The sequence below is a fragment of the Rhinatrema bivittatum genome, chromosome 8, assembly GCF_901001135.1.
Source record: "Rhinatrema bivittatum chromosome 8, aRhiBiv1.1, whole genome shotgun sequence".
Taxonomy (NCBI): Eukaryota; Metazoa; Chordata; class Amphibia; order Gymnophiona; family Rhinatrematidae; genus Rhinatrema; species Rhinatrema bivittatum.
The window spans coordinates 49,744,806-49,767,462 of record NC_042622.1 but is presented as its reverse complement, the minus strand read 5'-3'; the positions used below and the strand labels follow the sequence as shown (position 1 = coordinate 49,767,462).

Here is a 22,657-nt window from a genome sequence, read left to right as displayed (position 1 = left end):
GGAATACAAAGTGCCCCATGAGCTCCCCTGGCATGCGGCTGGCGCAGGTGAGCGTCGTCCCAGCGGTCCTCCACAGCAATATGTATTCCACAAAGTAGGGCAGCCCCCTCCCCATTTCCCCTATCCCCCTTGTGCAGAATCCCTCGCTGGTTATGCTTTTATGCAGCAGCTTCCCAAATGCCTCACCATGGTGCGAGTGTAGCTGTAGCTGAACCTGACGGAGCTGCCTAGGCAATGAGGTTACTGTTGGGGGCGTTTTGTTGGTATGATGGCCCTTTTCATTTCCATGATTTTTATCCACTGCAAAGATTTCAGTCCTTCCCTTTCCCTCTTCCTGCATTTATTGAAAAATCTGTATTATACATTGAGGGCACCATACCTTGGAACTTTGGAGGGCTGGTCACCCTGATGTTGATTGTAGATTAGCAAGAGGGTGATGGGGGGGAAATTATATGCAAACTTTGAGTCCTCCCCCTTCCTCTGCTAACTCGTGTGTGTGTGTGTGTGTGTGTCTCTCTCTCACACATTCACTCACACACTCTCCTCCCTCCAGGGATGATCCCAGTACTTTACCCCTTTTCTGCTTTCCCACTCCAGGACCAACCCCAGCACACTGCCCTCCCCACTTCCCACTCTCTCCTCTCCAAGTCTGACCCCAGCATTCTCCCCCTTCCTGCCCCTCTCTCTCTCTCTCACTCACTCACACATTCACTCACACATCCACTCACACACTCTCCTCCCTCCAGGGATGATCCCAGTACTTTACCCCTTTTCTGCTTTCCCACTCCAGGACCAACCCCAGCACACTGCCCTCCCCACTTCCCACTCTCTCCTCTCCAAGTCTGACCCCAGCATTCTCCCCCTTCCTGCCCCTCTCTCTCTCTCTCACTCCCTCACACATTCACTCACACATCCACTCACACACTCTCCTCCCTCCAGGGATGATCCCAGTACTTTACCCCTTTTCTGCTTTCCCACTCCAGGACCAACCCCAGCACACTGCCCTCCCCACTTCCCACTCTCTCCTCTCCAAGTCTGACCCCAGCATTCTCCTCCTTCCTGCCCCTCTCTCTCTCTCTCACTCACTCACACATTCACTCACACATCCACTCACACACTCTCCTCCCTCCAGGGATGATCCCAGTACTTTACCCCTTTTCTGCTTTCCCACTCCAGGACCAACCCCAGCACACTGCCCTCCCCACTTCCCACTCTCTCCTCTCCAAGTCTGACCCCAGCATTCTCCCCCTTCCTGCCCCTCTCTCTCTCTCTCACTCACTCACACATTCACTCACACATCCACTCACACACTCTCCTCCCTCCAGGGATGATCCCAGTACTTTACCCCTTTTCTGCTTTCCCACTCCAGGACCAACCCCAGCACACTGCCCTCCCCACTTCCCACTCTCTCCTCTCCAAGTCTGACCCCAGCATTCTCCCCCTTCCTGCCCCTCTCTCTCTCTCTCACTCACTCACACATTCACTCACACATCCACTCACACACTCTCCTCCCTCCAGGGATGATCCCAGTACTTTACCCCTTTTCTGCTTTCCCACTCCAGGACCAACCCCAGCACACTGCCCTCCCCACTTCCCACTCTCTCCTCTCCAAGTCTGACCCCAGCATTCTCCCCCTTCCTGCCCCTCTCTCTCTCTCTCACTCACTCACACATTCACTCACACATCCACTCACACACTCTCCTCCCTCCAGGGATGATCCCAGTACTTTACCCCTTTTCTGCTTTCCCACTCCAGGACCAACCCCAGCACACTGCCCTCCCCACTTCCCACTCTCTCCTCTCCAAGTCTGACCCCAGCATTCTCCCCCTTCCTGCCCCTCTCTCTCTCTCTCACTCACTCACACATTCACTCACACATCCACTCACACACTCTCCTCCCTCCAGGGATGATCCCAGTACTTTACCCCTTTTCTGCTTTCCCACTCCAGGACCAACCCCAGCACACTGCCCTCCCCACTTCCCACTCTCTCCTCTCCAAGTCTGACCCCAGCATTCTCCCCCTTCCTGCCCCTCTCTCTCTCTCTCACACATTCACTCACACATCCACTCACACACTCTCCTCCCTCCAGGGATGATCCCAGTACTTTACCCCTTTTCTGCTTTCCCACTCCAAGACCAACCCCAGCACACTGCCCTCCCCACTTCCCACTCTCTCCTCTCCAAGTCTGACCCCAGCATTCTCCCCTTCCTGCCCCTCTCTCTCTCTCTCACTCACTCACACATTCACTCACACATCCCCTCACACACTCTCCTCCCTCCAGGGATGATCCCAGTACTTTACCCCTTTTCTGCTTTCCCACTCCAGGACCAACCCCAGCACACTGCCCTCCCCACTTCCCACTCTCTCCTCTCCAAGTCTGACCCCAGCATTCTCCCCCTTCCTGCCCCAGGTCTAACACCACCATTTTTCTCCTTACCCTCTTTCACCTCTGAAGCTGCGACTGCTGCAGCTTCCTCTAGCTGCTCCAGCCTCTTCCTCCTTCCAGCCCCACTGTGCGGCACCCAGATATTTCTGGTATGTCCCCGGAAATCCAGTAGTTTCACCAAATTCCTGGAGACTTCAGGTCAAAGCCAAACAGTTCCCAGGTGTGGCGAGCGCAGACAGACTGTGTCACCAACAGCATTGTGTGCGAGCAATAGTAAATTGTGCTAAACTAGAACGGATATCTGCTGACCTCATTTAAGCTGTCCTCCAATGTAGGTGTCTGCATGTTAACTAGGGGACGTGAAAGGGGCTTTTGCTTCATTTTGTTTTGATTTTGTTTCATTGATGGGGTTGTTTGTTCTGCTTAAAATAAAAATTGCTCTGTGCTTTTAAGGAAAATGGCAGAAGCAACCAGCCCCAGGTCCCATCTCCCCTGCTGCAAAAATCACCATTAAAAAAAAAACAAAAAACCAAATTCCCACTGGAGCTTTTCCCCATCGCCCCTATCCACCCAGACCCCTCCATCTTACCTGCAATAGGGCAGGAGCCATCCCCAGAGGCTCCCTCCCTGCTGGTGCTCTGGTGCCACTGAATAAAGAGCCGGGTGGGGGGAGGGGGGAGGGAAGGAGCCTCTGGGGATCATTCCTACCCTGCGAAGACCCTTATCCTTGTGGGGGGGGGGGGGGAGAGACTGATGGGACTTTGGTTTATTGTTTGGAATTGTGATTTTTGTGGTGAGGGAAGGGAGGCCCCAGGGCTGGCTGCTTCTACCTTTAAAAAAAAAACAAACAATAATAATTTGGTTTTCTTTAATTTTGTTCTCAAAATGAAGTGAAATAAAAGCCTCTCCCTAATGTTAACCCTTCCCATTGCCAGCCACTCCATTACTCCCTCTTGCTTTTGTGGGTGGATTTAATTGGTGGACCCTTTATCTACCCCACACCCATCTTTCATTTCTCTTAACTCTTCCCGGGGCTTGGCTGGATCTTCTCTGAAGTCTTGCTTTCATCATCCTGCAGCCTCCCACTTTCAGACAGCCTTCTTCTAATGCACTTCTGGAAAGAAAGAGGAGCACTCATGCCTTTCTTCTTCACCCCAATCTTCCCTGTCTCCCCCAAAAGTTCCTAGACAAATCAGAAGATGTTCTGCTGAAGCACCAGGCCAGCATTAACGAATTAAAAAGGACGTTGAAGGAGCCCAATAGCAAGCTGGTGCACAGAGAGAGAGACCGCAACCGAGAGAGGAGGCTGCCGTCCTCGCCCGCTTCATCTTCACCCAGGCGGGAGGAGACGCCAAAAGGAACCCCGGAGAAATCCAGCGAGGTCAGTCCCGTGCCCGCAGTGTTAAGAAACCTGCGTTCGGCCTACTCACTGCGCTATCCGTGTGCCTGACTGTCATTTCTAAAGCAATCCTCTTTCCAGAAGTACTTGTAATCCTGTTTTCTTCCTGGGAACTTCAGGGAAGTCAGGACAGATAGTATAAAATAAACCCGAGAGGTCATGGCAGCCAAAACCTTGCCTGTAATGAGTTGGGAAGTGGGGAAGTGGGGGATGGTTTGTAGATCAAAATTTAATGACTGGGTTTCTCTTCCTTTGCTTTTCCAAAAAAAAAAAAAATCATTCTATTTCTTGCTGGGCGATTTTCTGCCGCTCGTTTTGGGCATATGGCTCAGGCGCTGGGAGCCTTCATACTCTGGGGCTATGTGTTTCCTGTGCCCACCAGCCTGGCCATGGCAGTGACCCTCCATGTACCATGCAGCACTTCAAGGGGATAATTGTGTAACTGCCTGCATAAATGGGACAGCAAATACATATCTCGAGGTCCAACAGTTTTCAGAGGGAAAGCACCCATATGTTTCCCTCTAGAAAATTACCCCACTGAAACTACCCACACACAATGACGCCTACTAAATTTTGCAAGCATATGTGCATAAGTGCAAAGCCCCCTCAACCCCATCCCCCTGAACGCCTTGGCTTAATCCGGGTAAACCTATGAATCAACAAGACACATGCGCAATTGCCCATGCGTTTTCCTGCATATCGGCTGGACAACTTGGTAAAAAGCTATTTCTATGCCTAAAACACTGTATTAGCCACAGAAGTCCCTTTGCATATAACCCTCCAAAAGTATAAAGCAAATACCCTCTAGCAATTACAGATGTTACACTATCATATGTTTTGTATTTTTCCAGTTGGTCCCTTACAGTTCCGTCATATTCCTTTGGGAGTAGCCATTTTTGGAAGATAGTGGCACATTCCATTGCACGGTGGTGTTGGAATAATATAGCGTGTGTGTGATGTCATTGATGACATCACAGTCAGTCTGAATCAATTGGTTCCACTTAAAGTCATGTCTGACTCTTCTGGCTCCTTCCTAGATTGCAGGGAAACAGTTCAAATTAGAATATAATGACCCAACAGTAAAACTGTGAATTAATACAATGTGTACGGTATTTATTTGACGCATTACAAAAGATAGGAGTTTATTTTAAGTTTACCTTTGTTGTGTGTCTCAGGATGAATTTTATCCCCTTCAGTGTGACCATGGGCAGGTTGAAGAAACTATGGTTCACGTCTTCCATTTCTTTCTCTGGACTGAGGGCGCTCAGTGTGTGGTTGTGGGAGGGGGGCAGAGTCTTGAGCACTGCATTGAAACTTGTAAAACAAATATACTTAGAAAAATATATATTCAGAGCAGAAGCACTTATAGATACATTATTTTTGAATTTCTCTTTTTTTTTTCTTTCTCCATTCTTTTTTTTTTTTCTGCTGGGTGCTTGGGCTTCGCTCTTCTATTGCCGCGACAGGGGATGGAAGACAATATAACCGAGGACTTTGAGCCGGAGCCTGCGGCCGTTGCCTTAAACATGGAGACTTTCACGCAAAAGAGCCTGGCCTCTTCTCCCGAGGTTGTCAGCCTTTCAACTCTTCTCTCAGTCTCTTCCGTTCTAACCTTCTCAAGTCTCTCTCTTTATTTTTTGCAATCCATTTTGTTACGGTAACGTTGAACGTGTTTAACAGATGGTGTAAGTGCTAGCGATTAGCACAGAAGGCAGGTTGCTGAAGCAGGTTTCGTCTGTGCTCCAAAAAAAAGAGCCGGACGCCAGAACAGTGAGCGGACACAGCGTAGATTGGATAAGCGCCGTCGACTCGGTCTGCTTCAAGAGTGCCCCCTGGAAAACTCTCCTCACGTTCCCTGGCCGACTCAAAAATTTTGTTCGGTGTAAAAAATCTCTTTTTATATATCCCAAAAAGTTTGAATCAAGCTTGTTCTGATGTTTTTGTTCTTGTGAGGGGAGAGGAGGGGGCAGGAGAAAAGAGGGGGGAAAATAAAACCATTGCTTTTCCAGGGACGGGAAGGGCCGACTTGGCTGTGCTTCGAAGCAAATAATGTTCTTTTGATGCATCCATAATGGTTTTAATGAACTTAAGAATAAGCGCCACACCAAAACTGTCATGGAAGTTGCAATTTTTAAGTTTGGTGTCAGGAAATTATGCTGTGAATAGAAATGACACGGCCCTGAGGGCTCGGCAGTGTTGCTTACTGCTATGCGGCGGGACCTGGGTTTAATTCCCGGCTCGGCCTGGGCTGGGGAGGCTGACATGATCCCTGTGCAGTGCTGACACCTGATAGGCAGATTCAGGGCCCGGGACTGCAGCGTTGAGGAAAAGCCCCTGTTACGCAGCCCTCAGCCAAGGACTGGACTAGAGCAATTTGGGAGGCGTTAATGAAACAGGGAGAGAGAGTCCTCAAGCAGTTAAAAATGAAGGTTCAAGGTGCCAGATCCCAGCCCTGGTTCCAGTTGAGCTGGATGTACTAATGAGCAAAAAGGAACTTCTGGATCACAAATAAAAATATGGGAGTAAATGCCTCAGAGGTTGTATTGGGAGGCTCATAACTTTTAATTATGAACCACTAGATTGAAGGCAGATGTCAGGGTCACCTCAGTTTGCATACCCATTTGCTTGCCTTTTGTTTGTTTACATCTTTCTCTCTCTCTCTCTCTATATATATATATATAGATAAATAGATATAGATATCTATATAATGGTAATTTCAAGAGTTACATAGTAAAATTAGCACGTACATTCCTATTGGTTATTTTCTAAATTTCTATTTATTTATTTGTTGAGTTTTATATACCGTCATTCGGTGAAGCCGTCACAATGGTTTGCAGGATTCAAATTGTAATTTTATTTCTTAACAATTATGAAAAAGGTATAACAGGATGCATATAAAACAAAAGATTAATCAATTATAGTCCAGAAGAGAGTCCTTTTTGAATGAGGAGGGTTTGCTTGGTGCCGTTTGAAGATAAGTTATTTTGTGGGTTTGGTTGTTAGTTCCTTTGGGTGTTAGGATGATGAGAAGTTTGAATGTCAATGAGGACTTTGTGAAACAACCATGTTTTTAGGTCTTTTTTGAAAGTTTTGAGGTTAGGTTGGGTTCTTAAATCTTTTGGGAGGGAGTTCCATATTTTGGGGCAGGCGATTAAAAAAGCTCTTTCTCTGGTTGTTGTCAAGTGAGATTCTCTGATGGGGGGGACAGTTAAGCGGCCTGAGTTGTTTGTACGTAAGTTTCTTTGAGGATTCTGGGGGTTATGTTTAAGCCAGTTAGACCTTGATGTTCATTGTTTTAGTTATTTATTTATTTATTTTAGTATTTTTATAGACCGATAGCCGTTTGCACATTGTACCGGTTTACAAGGAAGAGTAGGAGGGCCAGGAACAAGGCACGACCGTTACATAGAACACATATGAGTAACATTTGAACGTATTTAAAAAAGGTACTTAGAATGAATAAGAATAACATTCGAACGCATGTAAAGGTACATAGGAAATTTAAATAACAACGAGAGAACAACGCAAAATTTATGTATGATGGTCATGGATTTGTGTTCAATTTGGGCTTTAATTGGAAGCCAGTGTAGTGAAATCAATATAGGCGTTATGTGGTCATTCCTCTTTGTTCCTGTCAGAATTCTGGCTGCTGAATTTTGCAAAATCTGGAGAGGTTTGAGGTTGGAAGATAGTATTCCATTTAGTAGGGAGTTGCAGTAGTCGATGGTTGAGAATATGAGTAGCTGTAATACAGTTCTGAAGTTATGAGGGTTAAGAAATGGTTTTAAACGTCTTAGGGTTAGTAGTTTGTGATATCCCTCTTCTAGAGCATGGCACGTACGTGCAGTGCTGGGGGGAGGAAGGATTGTCTAGCGGCTGTCTGGAATGAGGGTTCAGAAGCATGCACGGAATTTGCTATTTTGTAGGTGGCGCACACACACATACATTACCGAACTTGTCCGTGCGCTTTTAAACCTAATGGACTCGTGAGTTGAAATCACTCGTCTTTTGCCTGTAGTTTTTGGGCAGGAGGTGTGGGTGAAGTGCTGGAGGGTCTGGGCAAACTGGTGATTCCATGTATGCGCACCAGAGAAGGTGCGCCCTTTATAAAATACCTGCCTCCCTGCTGGATTATTACGTGCATAACATTTACTTACATGCATTACAAATTTGCCTGCATACCTTTGGGGCAGAAACAGTCTGTAGTTTTACAGGTTTGTAAAATACTAGCATGAATCGCCAGGGACCCACTTGCGCACGCGTTTGGTGCCTTGCACGTACTTTTCAAAGTTGGGCTCAGTGTTAACGGTTTCTAATCCTTCCATCCGCTCCAAGTTCAGGTTGCTTTATTTAAGTTATTTATGTATCGCACCATCTAAAATTCTGGTTGGTGGACAAACAGAAACAGTCATTTATCTTTTTCTTTTTCTGCCTGTATTATTTATATACCCTGAGCTACTGTCCCAAAATAGTTTACCATACCACGGTTACAGATATCTTGGAAGTTAAGTTGTTTAAATTAGGCTCAGGCAAAACAATTGGATCTTAAAAGAAAACCTGACATAGTCGCACAGCCCATCTTTTGTCTCCGTTCGATATGAACCGAGGCGTATCAGATGGCCCGGAATGTCTGTGTTGCAGTTCATGTGCGTCTACCCCTTCCACACACCTCCACCCCCTTTATAGCTTTGAAGTGTTAAGTCCTGACTGCTCCAAACTTTTTGTGAAGGTAGGTCCTTGGGGGGGGGAGACGACACCAGACTTTTCCAGGTTTCAAAGACGAGTGATTTGAGGGGAGGGGAGGGGTCCCGGTTATCAATTTTCCCATAAGAACTGCATGGGGGAGTGGTGTTGAATCGAGGCTATTTAGAATGGTAAATTACAGCGGACCGGTTAGTGTCAGCCTTGGGTATATTGCGGCCACAAATCCTTTAACTCCCCATATGTAAAAGGGGTGATAGGGTTTTTCCTTATGGACTCCATCTCCGATTGCTATGTCTGTTTTGTATCTTGGAGCTAGGGGAGACCTTTACATGTGCTGTTCATACACAAGGACAGATTTTTATGCCAAATTCTTCATTCTGATTGTCTGCAGCATTTGCTGACCAAGGACCTGTTAGAAGTGAACTTTTTTAAAGATGTGTCTGTGAGAATGTTCCTCAGTACATGTGTGACAAGGGGTGTATAGAGAGAGAAATTATCAGTATGAAAGAGGAGGGGAGAAGGCTTCTGTACAAATCATTCATGGGACCTCTTCTGAAACACTGTGTCCGGTTCTGGAGGCTGCATCTCCAAAAGGACATAGAACAGGGGCAGCTCGGAGAGAGATGATGCCGAGCTTGCATCATAAGCACTGAGAATTAAGACTTAAGGACTTAGAATATGCATACCTTAGAGGACAGGCGAGACAGAGCACAAGAGTCACTCATTTTCAAGGTGGACAAAGTTTGAGAACGAGAGGTCTTGAGGCTCAAAGGGACCGGACCAAGGGACAAGAATAGGAAATATTTCTTCACAGGGAAGGGTGGGGGATACATGGCATATTCTCTGAGTGGAGGTGGCGAAAGCCCAATCAGTAACAGAATTCAAAACAGCTTGGGGCAAGCGCAGATGACGTTTTAGATATAAGGATGTGACATCAGCTTGGCTGCTTGGCATTGAAGCAGGAATGGACAGCTGGGATGGGCCTTGAAGTCTTTCTCTGCTGTTATATTGGATCTACAAGTTCTGGTTTTGTGCTTGTACTTACACATGAGCGCCTGCATAGCTTGAAAGTCCTCAGGTGCTAGGCGCTACCTGGACCTCGAGCAGATTTTCAGAGTAAAACTATATGGGTGGTTTCCCTTCAAGGATTGGCCAGGGATACAAACTATCTGCTTTTTCTGCGTGCAGAAGTTGGCTGGAAAACATTGCATGTAGATTTGAGTATCCAGTATATGCGCTTTGATTCCCTATCCCACCCTCTGGAAATTCCTCCCCCTCCAGCCCAGCTAAAAGCATGCACACTGTGAAAGCCTGCTGGACTTTTAGCAGGGCACAGGAGGGCAGTTTTCAAGGCAGGAAAGTTTTCCCAGGTAAATCGCTTTTCTCCCCATGACTGACTCTAATCCCTGGTTATTCTTTTACCTGACTCCATTTAAAACCACAGCAGAACATCCTTTTCCATATTATCCATTAGGCTGCAGTCTGCAGAAAGATTGCTCTTATACAATTACAAATTGTTCATGAAAAGTTACAATAGTTTTAGCTTTTCATTGCTGGTGTGCAGTTGTTCTGTCTAGATTCTATGTTCCTTGTTAGGGGTAGGATTCATACTCTGGGGAAAAGCACATATCTCCAAAGAAGGAAGACACATGCCAGAAAAGGATAAATCCTTCATCAAGAAATTGACGGAAGGTTTATTATTTCCTGGAGTTTTTTTTTTTCTGTACTACTTATGCACTGTAAATGTCAACGTTTTTCTTTTAAAGATAAAACTTTAATGCTTAAGAACAATATTCAGCTGATTGGATGGTTTCATTTTCACGCTAACTCTTCTTGCTCCAATTAAAATACAGGGCTCGGAGCATTGGGTATTTATAGAGAGACAGACATCTGGTCTGGAAGAGCTAGCTTTAATGGAATCTACCGATATCCAGCCAGAAGAATCTGTGAAATGTGTATTGGTGAATACTGCTAATGAATCACTCAAGAAAGATGGGGCAAGGGAAGAGCCAGAGGTAGAAAGTGTTGAAAAGGAAGATGATGTGCTGGAAGAAGTCAAATTGACAGGTGCCATGAAAGAATCTGAATTCCAAGCTGCAGGCGAGGCAAAGGTATGTGAAAAGGAGGACAATGAAGAAACTGATCTGGAAAAAGAAATGCAAACAAAGAAGAGACTAGGAAACTGGGAGGAAAGAGCGGTGGTGGTCATCAGTAAGCATGAGCACAGTGTATGTCTAGTGAAAGACATAGCTCTGCAAGGCAAGGCCACTGAAGTTGTTCAAGCTGATCAAAGAAAGGTATCCAAGTTGTCTTTTCTAGAACTTGAAGTCAATGAGGATAAGAAAGAAGAGCATACGTCTGTGTGCCCAGACGCAGAAACAGAAAAGCCACAGACAATCAGTTCATATCCAGAGCAAGATCCCAGCACTAAGAGAGATTCTAATACTATGGAAGAGATCTCAGGCCGAGAGGTGGACAACCAGAGTGTCAAAACTCATTTTAAACCGGAAGCTGAAGAGAGAGAAAAACTTGCTGCATCTGTCAGAGACAGACAGGAGCTGATAAAAGACATTTCAGAAGAAAAATTAGACACCTCTGAATTGTATTCCTTAAACAAGCAGGCAGTGACTATAACAGCACATATGGAAAAGCAAGACTCCCAGTCCAAAGACAAAGAAACAGATGATCACAGAGCAGATAATACAAAGCCCATTGGATGTTATAATATGCAGGAAAGTAAGGATTCTGCAATCCAAAAGGAAGCGGTTTTGCATGAAACAAAGGCAGACTCTTATTCTTCTGCAGAGAGCTGGTCTGACAATTTATTGCAAGAAATGCTGCAGGAATTTAGATCTGGTTTCCCGCTGCTGGAGAAAAGAGACATTGAGCACTCTGCAGAACAAGGTATAAGGAAACTTGAAGCCCAAAACGATGACACACAAAGCATCATGGAAAAATCTCAGAAAGAAGGCAGAGAAAGTTTCCCTGAGAAGCAGAAAGGGATATATGAAGCTGATATAAAGGAAGCATCTAAGATGCAAAAAGAAAATGAACTTGAGGAGAGTTGCATAGAATACAAGCTTGCAGGTTCTCCAGGAACTTTAGAGGAAGATCCTCTTGTACCATGTCCTTCAAAGGCTACAGAAGAAAATGTTTTGCTGACATCTCCATCGCCTGTGGCAGAATCAAATAAGTCAAATGCTTTCCTATCTTCAAAAGGACTACTAGAAAAGGATGCCGATTTTTTGCATCCTGTTTCTTTGACAGAGGGTAACGGGAAGGCACCAACTACTAATGATAAACAAAAGGCAGAAAAAATATCTTTGAAGGGTAGTTCTGTTGTCACAGAATCTTCACTTCAAAAACCTAAGGAATTTCGCTTATTCTACATTGAAGGTGGCCAGGAGGAATCCTTGGATGAGCTTAAAGGGACAGAAGATGAAATCATAGTACCTTCTGAAATGAAAGACAATAAAGTTGACTCAGGTCACCCACTCTCTGGTGAGGCAGAGCCAACCAGGAGGCATCCAGTAGTTCAGGCTGCTTACCTTGGCTTGTCTCCCACACATCCACATGCAATGCTGCAAAAGGAGAAGCATTTGGAAGCAGTGGAGAACTCCATCAGGAATCATTCACACATAAATCTTGCTAAAGAAACAAGTATTTGCAGGATCGTGTACATGGATTACCCAAACGAGCAAAGGGTTACTGAAGGAGAACCTTCCCACGATGGAAGTTTGAAGGAGAGCACTTCTGCCGCATCCGATCATGAAGGCGAACATGGAGCAGAACTTGGTTCTCCTGATTCTGGCTGCGAAATCGCTCTGACGGAAGCCGTGGTAACTCTTACAATGAGCTGTCCCACTGGAAGTGCATAGCATGCTGTGGCTGACCCTGACCCCATTCATCTTGTCAAATGGCACCACGCATTCATTGATTTTAAAACGGATTGTTTGCATCAGTGTCTTATGTGTATGTAATGTGGTCTGACTCATTGCTAACTGCGGGACTGCTGACCTACTGCTGCTGATCAACCAGGCCACATGCTTGTGTTTTGTGACTTCCTCAGGGTTTGGCCACAAAGAATGACTGCTGCTGTTTAAGAAATTGGGAGCCTGAGCATCACGCACAGGAGTGAGAAGGGGGGACGGTAGGGGGGGCCTCCAGGCTTGATTACACCACACCCTGCAAGTGGCATTCTCACGCTTTTGGCTTGTTTCTTGCATCTCTTAATTTTATACCCTCTCTTGCTTTGCTCATGTGTCCTTTCATCCCCACACCTCCATGCTCACCTGCATTGGGCAGGCTGGTGGCTGGATGATCAATAGCTTTTCTACCGCTCTGTAAGCTCAGCTCCTGTGCAAGTAATTTCTCCCCTGTAAAACTAACACTTTTCTCTAATCCAGAGCCAAACTCGAGAGTCTGTTTGGAAAGAAAAGGACTTCTCTGGCCCATCAATTAAACCCATCATGAATGAAGAAAGTTTAAAGGCTGCTGTCCCATTGGTCTTCAAGGTCTCAATGCCGTTTACTAACTGATCCTAACCATAGTTTGAAAACCCATCTAAACCAACTAAGGACTGTATGCTTTTGATTTATCCCTTCGTTGTTGCAAAGCCACTCTGTGTATGCTCAGTTTCTCATACCTCTCAACCTACTAAAATCTGGATAAGGGATACAGCACCTGGGTTGGGAGCATGTAACCATATTAAGGGATATCTTATACAGTTTAATAATGTGCAGGTGTTCTGAAGGTCCTCCCGTTGGACCTTTCCTAATAAAATTAGGACATCTTAACTCGAGGAAGTAGCACCAGTGGAGACGTTTGTGAATTTGAATCTCTTCTGGGAGCAGTTGAGAGGTATGTATTTCATTAAAGAGGAGCTGGCTGAGGAGAGTTTTCCCCCCCTCCCCACCCCTACTGCTGTGATCTTACTGTCAATTACACTGATTTATTCTCTGTTTAATTTTGTACTTGGTAGGTTCTGGAGGTGCCGTGATATTTAGAGATGTTCTGCATTTCAGTTGATCTCTGCATAGTCCTAGTTTCAAGTTGTGGAACGGGAACCATCAAAATATGTGATCAAAGCTACCCTTGTTATTTCAGTGGCCCACTATGGTGCACCAAGGCCAGATTAGCTATGAGGCAAATAAAGACACGGCTAGAGCTCAAAACAAACCTGGGATTCCCACTTGTGTTAAGCTATCTATTTATTGATTAATTAACTGAATATCGATCTGTGAGGTACTGAATTAGCTCTTGATGGAGCGTAAAGAAAGACGTCAATGCTGATCTTCCCACTAACTGTTGTACTAAAAGTACAACGTGGGCAAAAGTTGTTAGGGATGTGGGACAAGAGACTAAGACTAGGGTATGTCATAGCTTCACAAATTAATGTGTCTTGTGAACTCTGCTCATTGCAACCGATTTTAAATTGTGTACAGAATATCCCTTCATTTTAATCTGGCTCTGGTTGCATTAGGTAATATTTTTTCAATGGGAATTATTTAATTATGCAAAGTAAACTCCATGCCAATTGGACTGAGTTAAATATTTGTATGTTAAAAAAAAAATAAATGCACTTTCTTACATTTTCTCAGTGAAATTGACAAGCTTCTTTGCATCATCTTAAATTTATCTGAACTTTTTTTGTTATTTTTTATTTCTCTCTCATTTGGATGCTCGAGTTAATACCCTATGGATCCTGCGTATAAGTGTCTTAAATGTATTTATTTTCCACATGTCTGCTTCTATCAATCTCAAAAAATATGCCTTTGGACTTAGTCTGGTGAGAGTTTGAGATTGATCTGTTGATTATTTATTTTCTAATTGCCTTTACAAGAAAAAAAATAATTACCAAGTTACTACTGTTGAAGAAGATTTCAGTTTTCATGCTTGTCACTTGGTGGGGAAACCAGTGTGGTGTGTTTCCCTGCAGCTTTTTTTTTTTTTTTTTTTTTTAATTCCTTTCAACAACTCCCCAACTGCTTGTTCAGTACTTATAGTCTCCCATGTCTCTCCGACATTGTGTTTCATTCAGAGAGTTGGACTAAGAGAGGGATCAGAGGAGAGCATGAACTCGGCTCAGCACAAGGCGGCAGAAAGTGATGTGGGTGAGGAAGAGCAAGACCAAGAAAAGGACTCTGTATTTTTAAAAGACAACCATCTGGCGATTGAACGGAAGTGCTCAAGCATCACTGTGAGCTCGGCGTCCAGCCTAGAGGCCGAAGTTGATTTCACCATGATCGGCGACTTCCATGGCATGGCCTTTGAAGATTTTGCCAAGAGTTTACCCGAGCTTGATAAAGATAAGAGCGATACGGAAGAAAGCCCAGTTCTCTCGCGGGATCTTGAAAAGTCCATAAATGTCCAAGAGGCCAGAAAAGAAGACTTCGAAGAGAGGGTTCCCCATCCAATTCCTGAAAAATCCCACACTGAGGTACAAGGCAGAAGCATGCCGGAATGCCTTGTGGCTGCTGTTCCTCACCCTGTCCTCTGTCTTGCCTGGTTGTACATTATGTTTTGGTATTTAACATTGCATGATCAATATGTTCTTCGCACAGTAGTTCAGAACAGCATGCCAGCTTCTCGGTAACCTACAAACATTTGAATATTTGTGTTAATTCTGAGAATATCATCTGTTTTGCATGTTCCATTTTCAAAGCATGTTTTATGTACTGTAAGTGCATTTGTATAGCATTTATTAAACTGATTGCGATACTTTAGGTCTCTCCATCTCACCTGTATGCATGAATTGGTATGTCATTTGCATTTTAGCTTGTGTGTTGCATGAATACACCAGACAGAATTTATCTAGCGTGCAATTAGCCTGTGCCAGTGACATTACTTTTTCCTGCTGATATGTAATATATCTTATCATGATAGACTGGCAATGATGTTTATAAGAAAATATTACATTTCTGTAAAATGATTAGCAAATGTAAAGTAAGTAAAGGAAAATCTATTATTATAATGGGAACATCCACAGAAATTCTCTAGGAGGATTCCTTTTTCCATACTATATTAAAGACTGACATTCCCCATGTTATAGGACGCTGAAAGACCTGATATTTCTGGCTATATAATATAATATTTTATGGCTCTTGTAACAAACCAGTACAATATAATGTTGGTAGCTCAAGTGCAGTGCAATGAAAATTTATTCATCTGTCAATTTTATCACAAAAAAGTATTCCCATTTATTTCTTTAGGATTTCCAAGTTGTAGCTTCTGTAACGATTAAGATATACACCAACTAAAGCCTAATCTATCTCTCCTCCATGAATAAAAGGCATTAGAGATCAGAATCAGAAATTTTTGACTTAAAACAAACTACTGAATACTTCTCAGTGAATCTCTTGAATCAGCTGTACCTACAGCACGAGATCATAGAAAAGTCCCCATGTTTGCAGATTTTCGGTGAAACAGTCCATGTAGTAGATCTTCAGATATTATTATATCACAATCTTAAATGGTTACTTTTCTGTAGTTTTCCTTTCTTATAGGGTATGCTTGATATGAACTTTAACTGCACCCTGCAAAAGTATTTCATTCTGTAACCGGTCACAAAATCTGTCCTGTGCTCTTCCTTGTCCTACTGCATTTCTCACCAAGATAACCCTCTTTCATATTAGGACGCTGACAAGCCCATGCATCTCAAAACCGCAGCGTGCTGTGCTCTATGATTTCAAGATACCTGTGACTTTAAATTTAGCCATAGGGGGAAAGGGGATCATCTTGCTTTGCTGTGAAGGCTGATAGCCTTTGCTTACTGCAATTACCTGTTGTAGCTTGTATGATAACATCTAAAAGTAATGGATTATACTTGGGAGATTTGCTTTTTCAAAAAAAAACCAACCCAAAAACATTCTGCTGTATCCAAGGTGAATACTAGAGAATAATCGTATAACCCATTCTCTGTGCCTAATGGGATGTGGACCTAGCCTGGATGATATATTTATTTATTTTCGGCACTTCAAAACGGATTATATTCAGGTACTGTAGGTATTTACATATAGGGAGGGACTTCCCTATTGCAGGTTCTTTGTAAGCTAATTTTCAACGGGAAATTACCTGGCTAGTTTGCCTTTGAAAATTGACTGGCATAAAGTACATGCACTAAAAGTGCCCATGTAGTTTGCACCTGCTGCTTGTGCAGGTGGCAGGGGTGGAGATGGCGGGGTAAAATAGTGCACATATTTTTGAAAATGCCAGGTGTGCCTGCTGTTTTGCTCGCCCAAGCTATACATGCCCAGGGAATAGCCAAGTTTATGCGCATTGCGAACCAGCGTTCATGCGTTTAGCGGCTTTTGGGGGGGGGGGGGTAAGACAGTTTTCAGACTCTATTTTGCACCCAGGTAAATGGCTGTGAAAATTGCTCTCATTCCATGCAGTGTTTATTACTCCTCTCCTCACCTTTTCTGCAAAAAAAAAAAAAAATCCAAAAATTCACTCACCTGGCAAGAAATAAATTACTTGGCAAAGATGACCTTATGTGCTATTGTTAAACATTGTATGTGTTTGGTGAAATCTCCGTGAAAATGAATGGGGCAGGAGTGGGTAAGGGTGCGTCAGTGGGTGGTGGTTCATTTTAGAAGGCATCTGGTTGCTGCTTGTTGAATTTCTGTATTCTTCCATAGTCCTCCTTTCTGAAAACGGAGAAGGTGACCATCAGCAAAGTATCCAGTGTGAAAAAGGCAAATGGCGCCCTCCTGACAGAACCTGATGTCTTCACGGAAACGAAAATCATGACGATGGAGACATCCCAGGTAATTGCAATCATCGGATTATTCCATTTCAATTCAAAGTATTTTTATTGAAAACGCTTCATAAACCGAATCTTTAAGCATATCCATTACTTTTTACACTTCAAAGAAGCTGTGCGTAACATAATTTGTAGCATTGCTTGTATGTTCCAATATTGAAAACTTTACCCAACAACCCTAAAGCAGCCCCCCACCCACATTCTTTAAATACCAAATGCTATTCATATCCCCCAACCTCCCAAGTCCTGTTCCTTGACTCCAGAAGGCTCCCTGAACATAACCCTAAAATTATATTAAATTTAATCTCTCTTAACCCCTCTCCTCCCCCTCCCCCAGTAAGTTCTACAATTGGTTTATTATCTCTCAAGCCGAGAAGAGCAGATCGCCATGACACATCCAGAACATCCAGCTAACGACTTGAACTGTTAACAATCAAACTTCTAGCACGCGGTGATAAACTCTGTAGGTACGGCTCCCAAATAGTGAGCGGGTTTACTGCCAGCTACATTCATCTTAACTGCTAGAATTCCGCCATTGCCAGTTAAGAGGGGGTAGAGTCATCTCTCCAATCCTATAAAATGGATTTCTTACCCAAAACAAAAGCTTTCCTTGCAAATAGCACCTCTCCTTTAGAATGGAAACAAGTTTTAGGTATAGATTCAAATAAGATAAGTTCTGGTGTGTGGGGGAATGAGTAGCCAAAGATTTTTTTTCCAAGTAATTTCTTACTTTGGACCAAAATGTTTGTATGTTGGGATAAGACCAAAACATATGCAAGAAAGACCCTATTGCCAAGTGACATTTCAGCCACTGATCTGAATCTGTAAGCTTTAGCTTTGTAAGCTAAGAATGGAGCGACATAAGCCCTTCTCAGAAACGTATATTGCAATTCCCTCAAATACATGTTCAGTGAGGTCTCTCTGAAGCATTTAAAGCATGAAGTCAGAGCACTGTCTGAAGTAGAAACGGGTCCCCCTCTCTATCCAACGCAGCACAAGAGACTACACAAAATTGGGCTTGTCCGTTTTTACTAGTGACTTATGCAGTTTAAAGAGGGATAATTTCGATATATCATCTATGTGAAAAAAATCATCAATATCATCAACCATTTTCAATAGGTTATCCCTTGGTAAAGTGGCTATGCAATGTTTCAGTTGTAAGTAAGAAAACCAATCCTCTTCAGACAAAGCCTATTGATTGCCCTTTTCCTGATTTGGTTAATTGACTTAACTTTTGTTTTTAGGAATGGAGAGTTTTAACTCCTTGAGAACCTGGGATAAAATTGGCATTTCCCCTAACGGGACATCTCAGGGGAAAAGTTCCACAACCTGGCCAGTTTTTTCCATGCCCACCAAATTGGTGATATTAGCATATCACCAGCTATGCCCTTTGGCAAGGAGGAAGCTGACGCATGCAATAAATAATGCAGATCTAGTGGAGCCGCTAAATCCTTTTCTCCCTCCTGCAATACATAAATAAACTCCCCATATAACCAGGCCCTAGCAATTCTTAAAAGAACAGCTAAATTGTATCTCTCCAAGTCTGGGTGAGACACACCTCCCTGAGCCCACTCTTTTCAGCCAATGCAGAGCAATTCGGGGTTTCCTTCTTTTCCAAATAAAATCTCGCAGCAATGGGTCTAATGATCTGATATCCTTTTTCATAATTTAAATAGGCAAAGTCTGTAATAGGTATAACCATTTGGGGAAGATGACCATCTTGAAAATATTTATTTGACCAAGAAAGGAGAGAGGTAAATTTAATCCAGGTTTCTAATTTATCTTTCATGGTAGAAACTAATCTGGAGACATTAAGAACATATAAGATATGACATACTAAGTCAGACCAAGGGTCCATCAAGCCCAGTATCCTGTTTCCAACAGTGGCCAATCCAAGTCACAAGTACCTGGCAAGTACCCAAACATCAGGTAGATCACAAGCTACTATTGCTTATTAATTACCATCATAGCAGTTTATGGATTTTTTCTCTAGGAACTTATCCAAACTGTTTTTAAACCCAGTTACACTAACTACTGTATCCACATCCTCTGGCAATGAATTCCAGAGCTTAACTATGAGCTGCGTGAAAAAGAATTTTCTTCAATTTGTTTTAAATGAGCCTCTTGCTAACTTTATGGCATGCTCCCTAGTCCTTCTATTATCTGAGAGAGTAAATAACTGATTTACATTAACTTGTTCAAGTCCTTTCATGATTTTGTAGACTTCTATCATATCCCCCCTCAGTCACATCTTCTCCAAACTGAACAACCGTAACTTCTTTAGCCTTTCCTCATAGGCAGCCATACCATGCCCCTTATCATTTTGGTCACCATTCTCTGCACTTTCTCCAGTACAGCTATATCCTTTTTGAGATGCAGTGACCAGAACTGCACACAGTATTCAAGGTGCGGTCTCACCATGGAGTGATACAAAGGCATTATGACATCCTCCGTTATATTTTCTATTCCCTTCTTAATAATTCCTAACATTCTGTTTGCTTTTTTGAACACTATAGCACACTGGGCCAACGATTTCAATGTATTATCCACTATGATGCCTAGATCTCTTTCCTGGGTGATAACTCCTAAGATAGAACCTAACATTGTGTAACTACAGCAAGGATTATTTTTCCCTTTATGCATCACTTTGCACTTGTCCACATTAAATTTCATCTGCCATTTGGAAGCCCAATCTTCCAGTCTGGCAAGGTCCTCCTGCAGTTCATCACAATCTGCTTGAGATTTAACTACTCTACATGATTTTTGTGTCATCCGCAAATTTGATCACCTCACTTGTCAAACTTGAAAAGCATCTGTCCAAGTACGGATCCCCGAGGCACTCCACTGTTTACCTTTTTCCACTGTGAAAACAAACCATTTAATTCTATTCTGTTGCCTGTCTTTTAACCTGTTTGTAATCCACAAAAGGACATCGCCTCCTATCCCATGACTTTTTAGTTTTCTTAGAAGCCTCTCATGCGGGACTTTGTCTAACGCTTTCTGAAAATCCAAATACACCACATCTACCGGTTCACCTTTGACCACATGTTTATTCACCCCTTCAAAAAATGTAGGAGATTAGTGAGGAAAGACTTCCCTTGGGTAAATCCATGCTGGCTGTGTCCCATTAAACCATGTCTATCTAAATGTTTTGTGATTTTATTCTTTATAACAGCTTCCATGACTTTTCCCGGCACTGAAGTCAGTCTCACCGATTAAGCTGATATATCTGTCCCAAGTCCATGGATATTTCAAGACCTAAATATCTAAAGACCTTCCCACCGATTTTGTACTACGGTTGGAGATGCTAAAGCTTTGAATTCATCAGCGTTTAACCTTAAACCCAAGAACCCAACAAACTCCTCAAAAAGATTCATGAGAGCCTGTAGTGAGGTTTGGGGATGTGTCAGTAACATAGATTATTCCATTTTAACCTGTTATGTATAGATTTATTTATTTTATTTTTTTAAAATCAAACATGGTACTGTAGAAAAAAATAGTACCTACATTGAAAAAAAAAGAATAAAGTATATAAAGGCATTAAATAATAAAGTTAGAGGATGACTTCATGGTGGGCACATTTGTAACCAATTCAGGTAGGTGGGAGGTGTTTTTCTCCCATTCCAGTGCACCCAGTGAAGTGTAGTTTATGAATATTCAAGAAGAGAAGGGGGACTGGTATCGTAGAGACATTCAGATACCTCAAAGGTGAAAATAATGCTGAAGGGTCAAGTGTTTTTCAGTGGCAAGGAAGATATAGAACAAGAGGGCATGATAAACAACACCGGCCACTTATCAATCCCCCCCATCAGAGATGCTCACTTGACAACAACCAGAGAAAGAGCTTTTTCCATTGCCTGCCCTAAAATATGGAACTTCCTCCCAAAAGGCTTGAGAACCCAACCTAACCTCAAAACTTTCAAAAAAAGATCTAGAAACGTGGTTGTTTTACAAAGTCTACACTAACTCTCAAACTCCACAGCATCCTAACACCCAAAGGAACTACCAACCAAATCAACAAAAATAACTTATCTCCAACCAGCACCAAACAAACCCTCCTCGCTCAAAAAATGTTTTTTCTTCTGGACTGTAAGAGATTAACTATTTGTTTAATTCTTATCCTGTTATACCTTAATTCACAATTGTTAAGAAAATTACTATTTGATTCTTGTAAACCGTTGTGATGGCTTCACCGAATGAATGAAATAAATAAATCCTGGTGGATGCGCTAGAGACAAAAAAAACCCCCCCAAAACCCAAAAAAACAGTAAGCAAGCATTCAAGAAAGCCCAGAGAATCCTTAGATGCTCAGAAGCGAAGAGAAAGTGATAAACTAGGATCGATGGCTTAACACCGGGAAGGAAAATGGGCAAGCTAGATGGGCCTTATGGTCCTTATCTGCTGTCATATTCTTTGTTTTCTAGACTGCAAATACTAAAATGTATTTAGTGAATACGAACAAAATGGGATCATAGAGAAAGATGTTCCTAGTAGACCTGGTGCCATCTGGCCTATCCTAATCTGAATAAATGAAAATAACTGGCAGGGCGGGGGAGAGGTGACTATATAAAAATGGCATTTAAAAAAAAAATTTTCTTAATAGTGGCAGCATGGCACAAAACATGAATGATATTTCATTCATTTTTCTCTCATTCGGTTTCTGAAATGAAACTGAACTCAAAATGAGGACATTTTCTATTACATTTCAAATGACAGCACATCCCTAATGTATACTGTATTGACACAGAAAAATGATTTGTCTTGTGATAGATTCATGCTTCTGTTCGGGTTATCTTCCTCAGAACTCTGAGTGGTGCCTCCCAAACTGGGGTGTAGCCCATTGAAGGGGTAGTATATGGCAAGTGTATTATTGTTAACCATACTGCATCTGTTCAATAGCTGTTCATTTTTCAGCCTGGTCAGTCTGTCACCATTCACAAGCATTAAAAATACACTAGTACATTTGTTTCAGCATTAGATTCTTTTTCTTATTCTTTAATCTCCATTTTCATCTTTCATGGTTATTTTTATTTTGCAACAAAGATAGATCATGTGGAAGATTTAGGTTGTAGTCTGTGCTAGCACTGGATAAAAAGAATGGGACAGATTTATAGAGGAGCGCGCACGGGGTACATTTGTGCGCACTACCCGGCACGCACAAATGTACACCTGATTTTATAACATGCGCGCGCAAGGGGGTGCATACTTGTGCACCTTGCGTGCGCCGAGCCATAGGGGAGGCTCGATGGCTTTCCCCATTCCCTCCCCCCCACCTTCCCCTCCCTTCCCCTATCTAACCCACCTCCCAGCCCTACCTAAATACCCCCCCTTCCTTTGTTGTCTAAGTTATGCCTGCCTGAGGCAGGCGTAACTTGTGTGCACCGTCCCCCAGCACAGCTGCTGT

General features: G+C 43.1%; 1 protein-coding gene across 4 annotated transcripts in view; it reads left to right on the top strand.

The window, feature by feature from the left end:
• The window catches only part of EPB41L1 (erythrocyte membrane protein band 4.1 like 1), a 297,891-nt gene that overhangs the window by 251,342 nt on the left and 23,892 nt on the right, over positions 1-22,657 (top strand). For 2 of the 4 annotated variants that reach the window (XM_029611759.1, XM_029611760.1), the window contains 4 exons: positions 3,567-3,767; positions 5,252-5,353; positions 14,530-14,928; positions 17,129-17,257. In XM_029611759.1, coding sequence (XP_029467619.1) covers positions 3,567-3,767; positions 5,252-5,353; positions 14,530-14,928; positions 17,129-17,257 — 831 coding nt within the window. The remainder of the gene's footprint in view (positions 1-3,566; positions 3,768-5,251; positions 5,354-14,529; positions 14,929-17,128; positions 17,258-22,657) is intronic. The other 2 variants (XM_029611761.1, XM_029611762.1) reach the window with 2 other exon arrangements.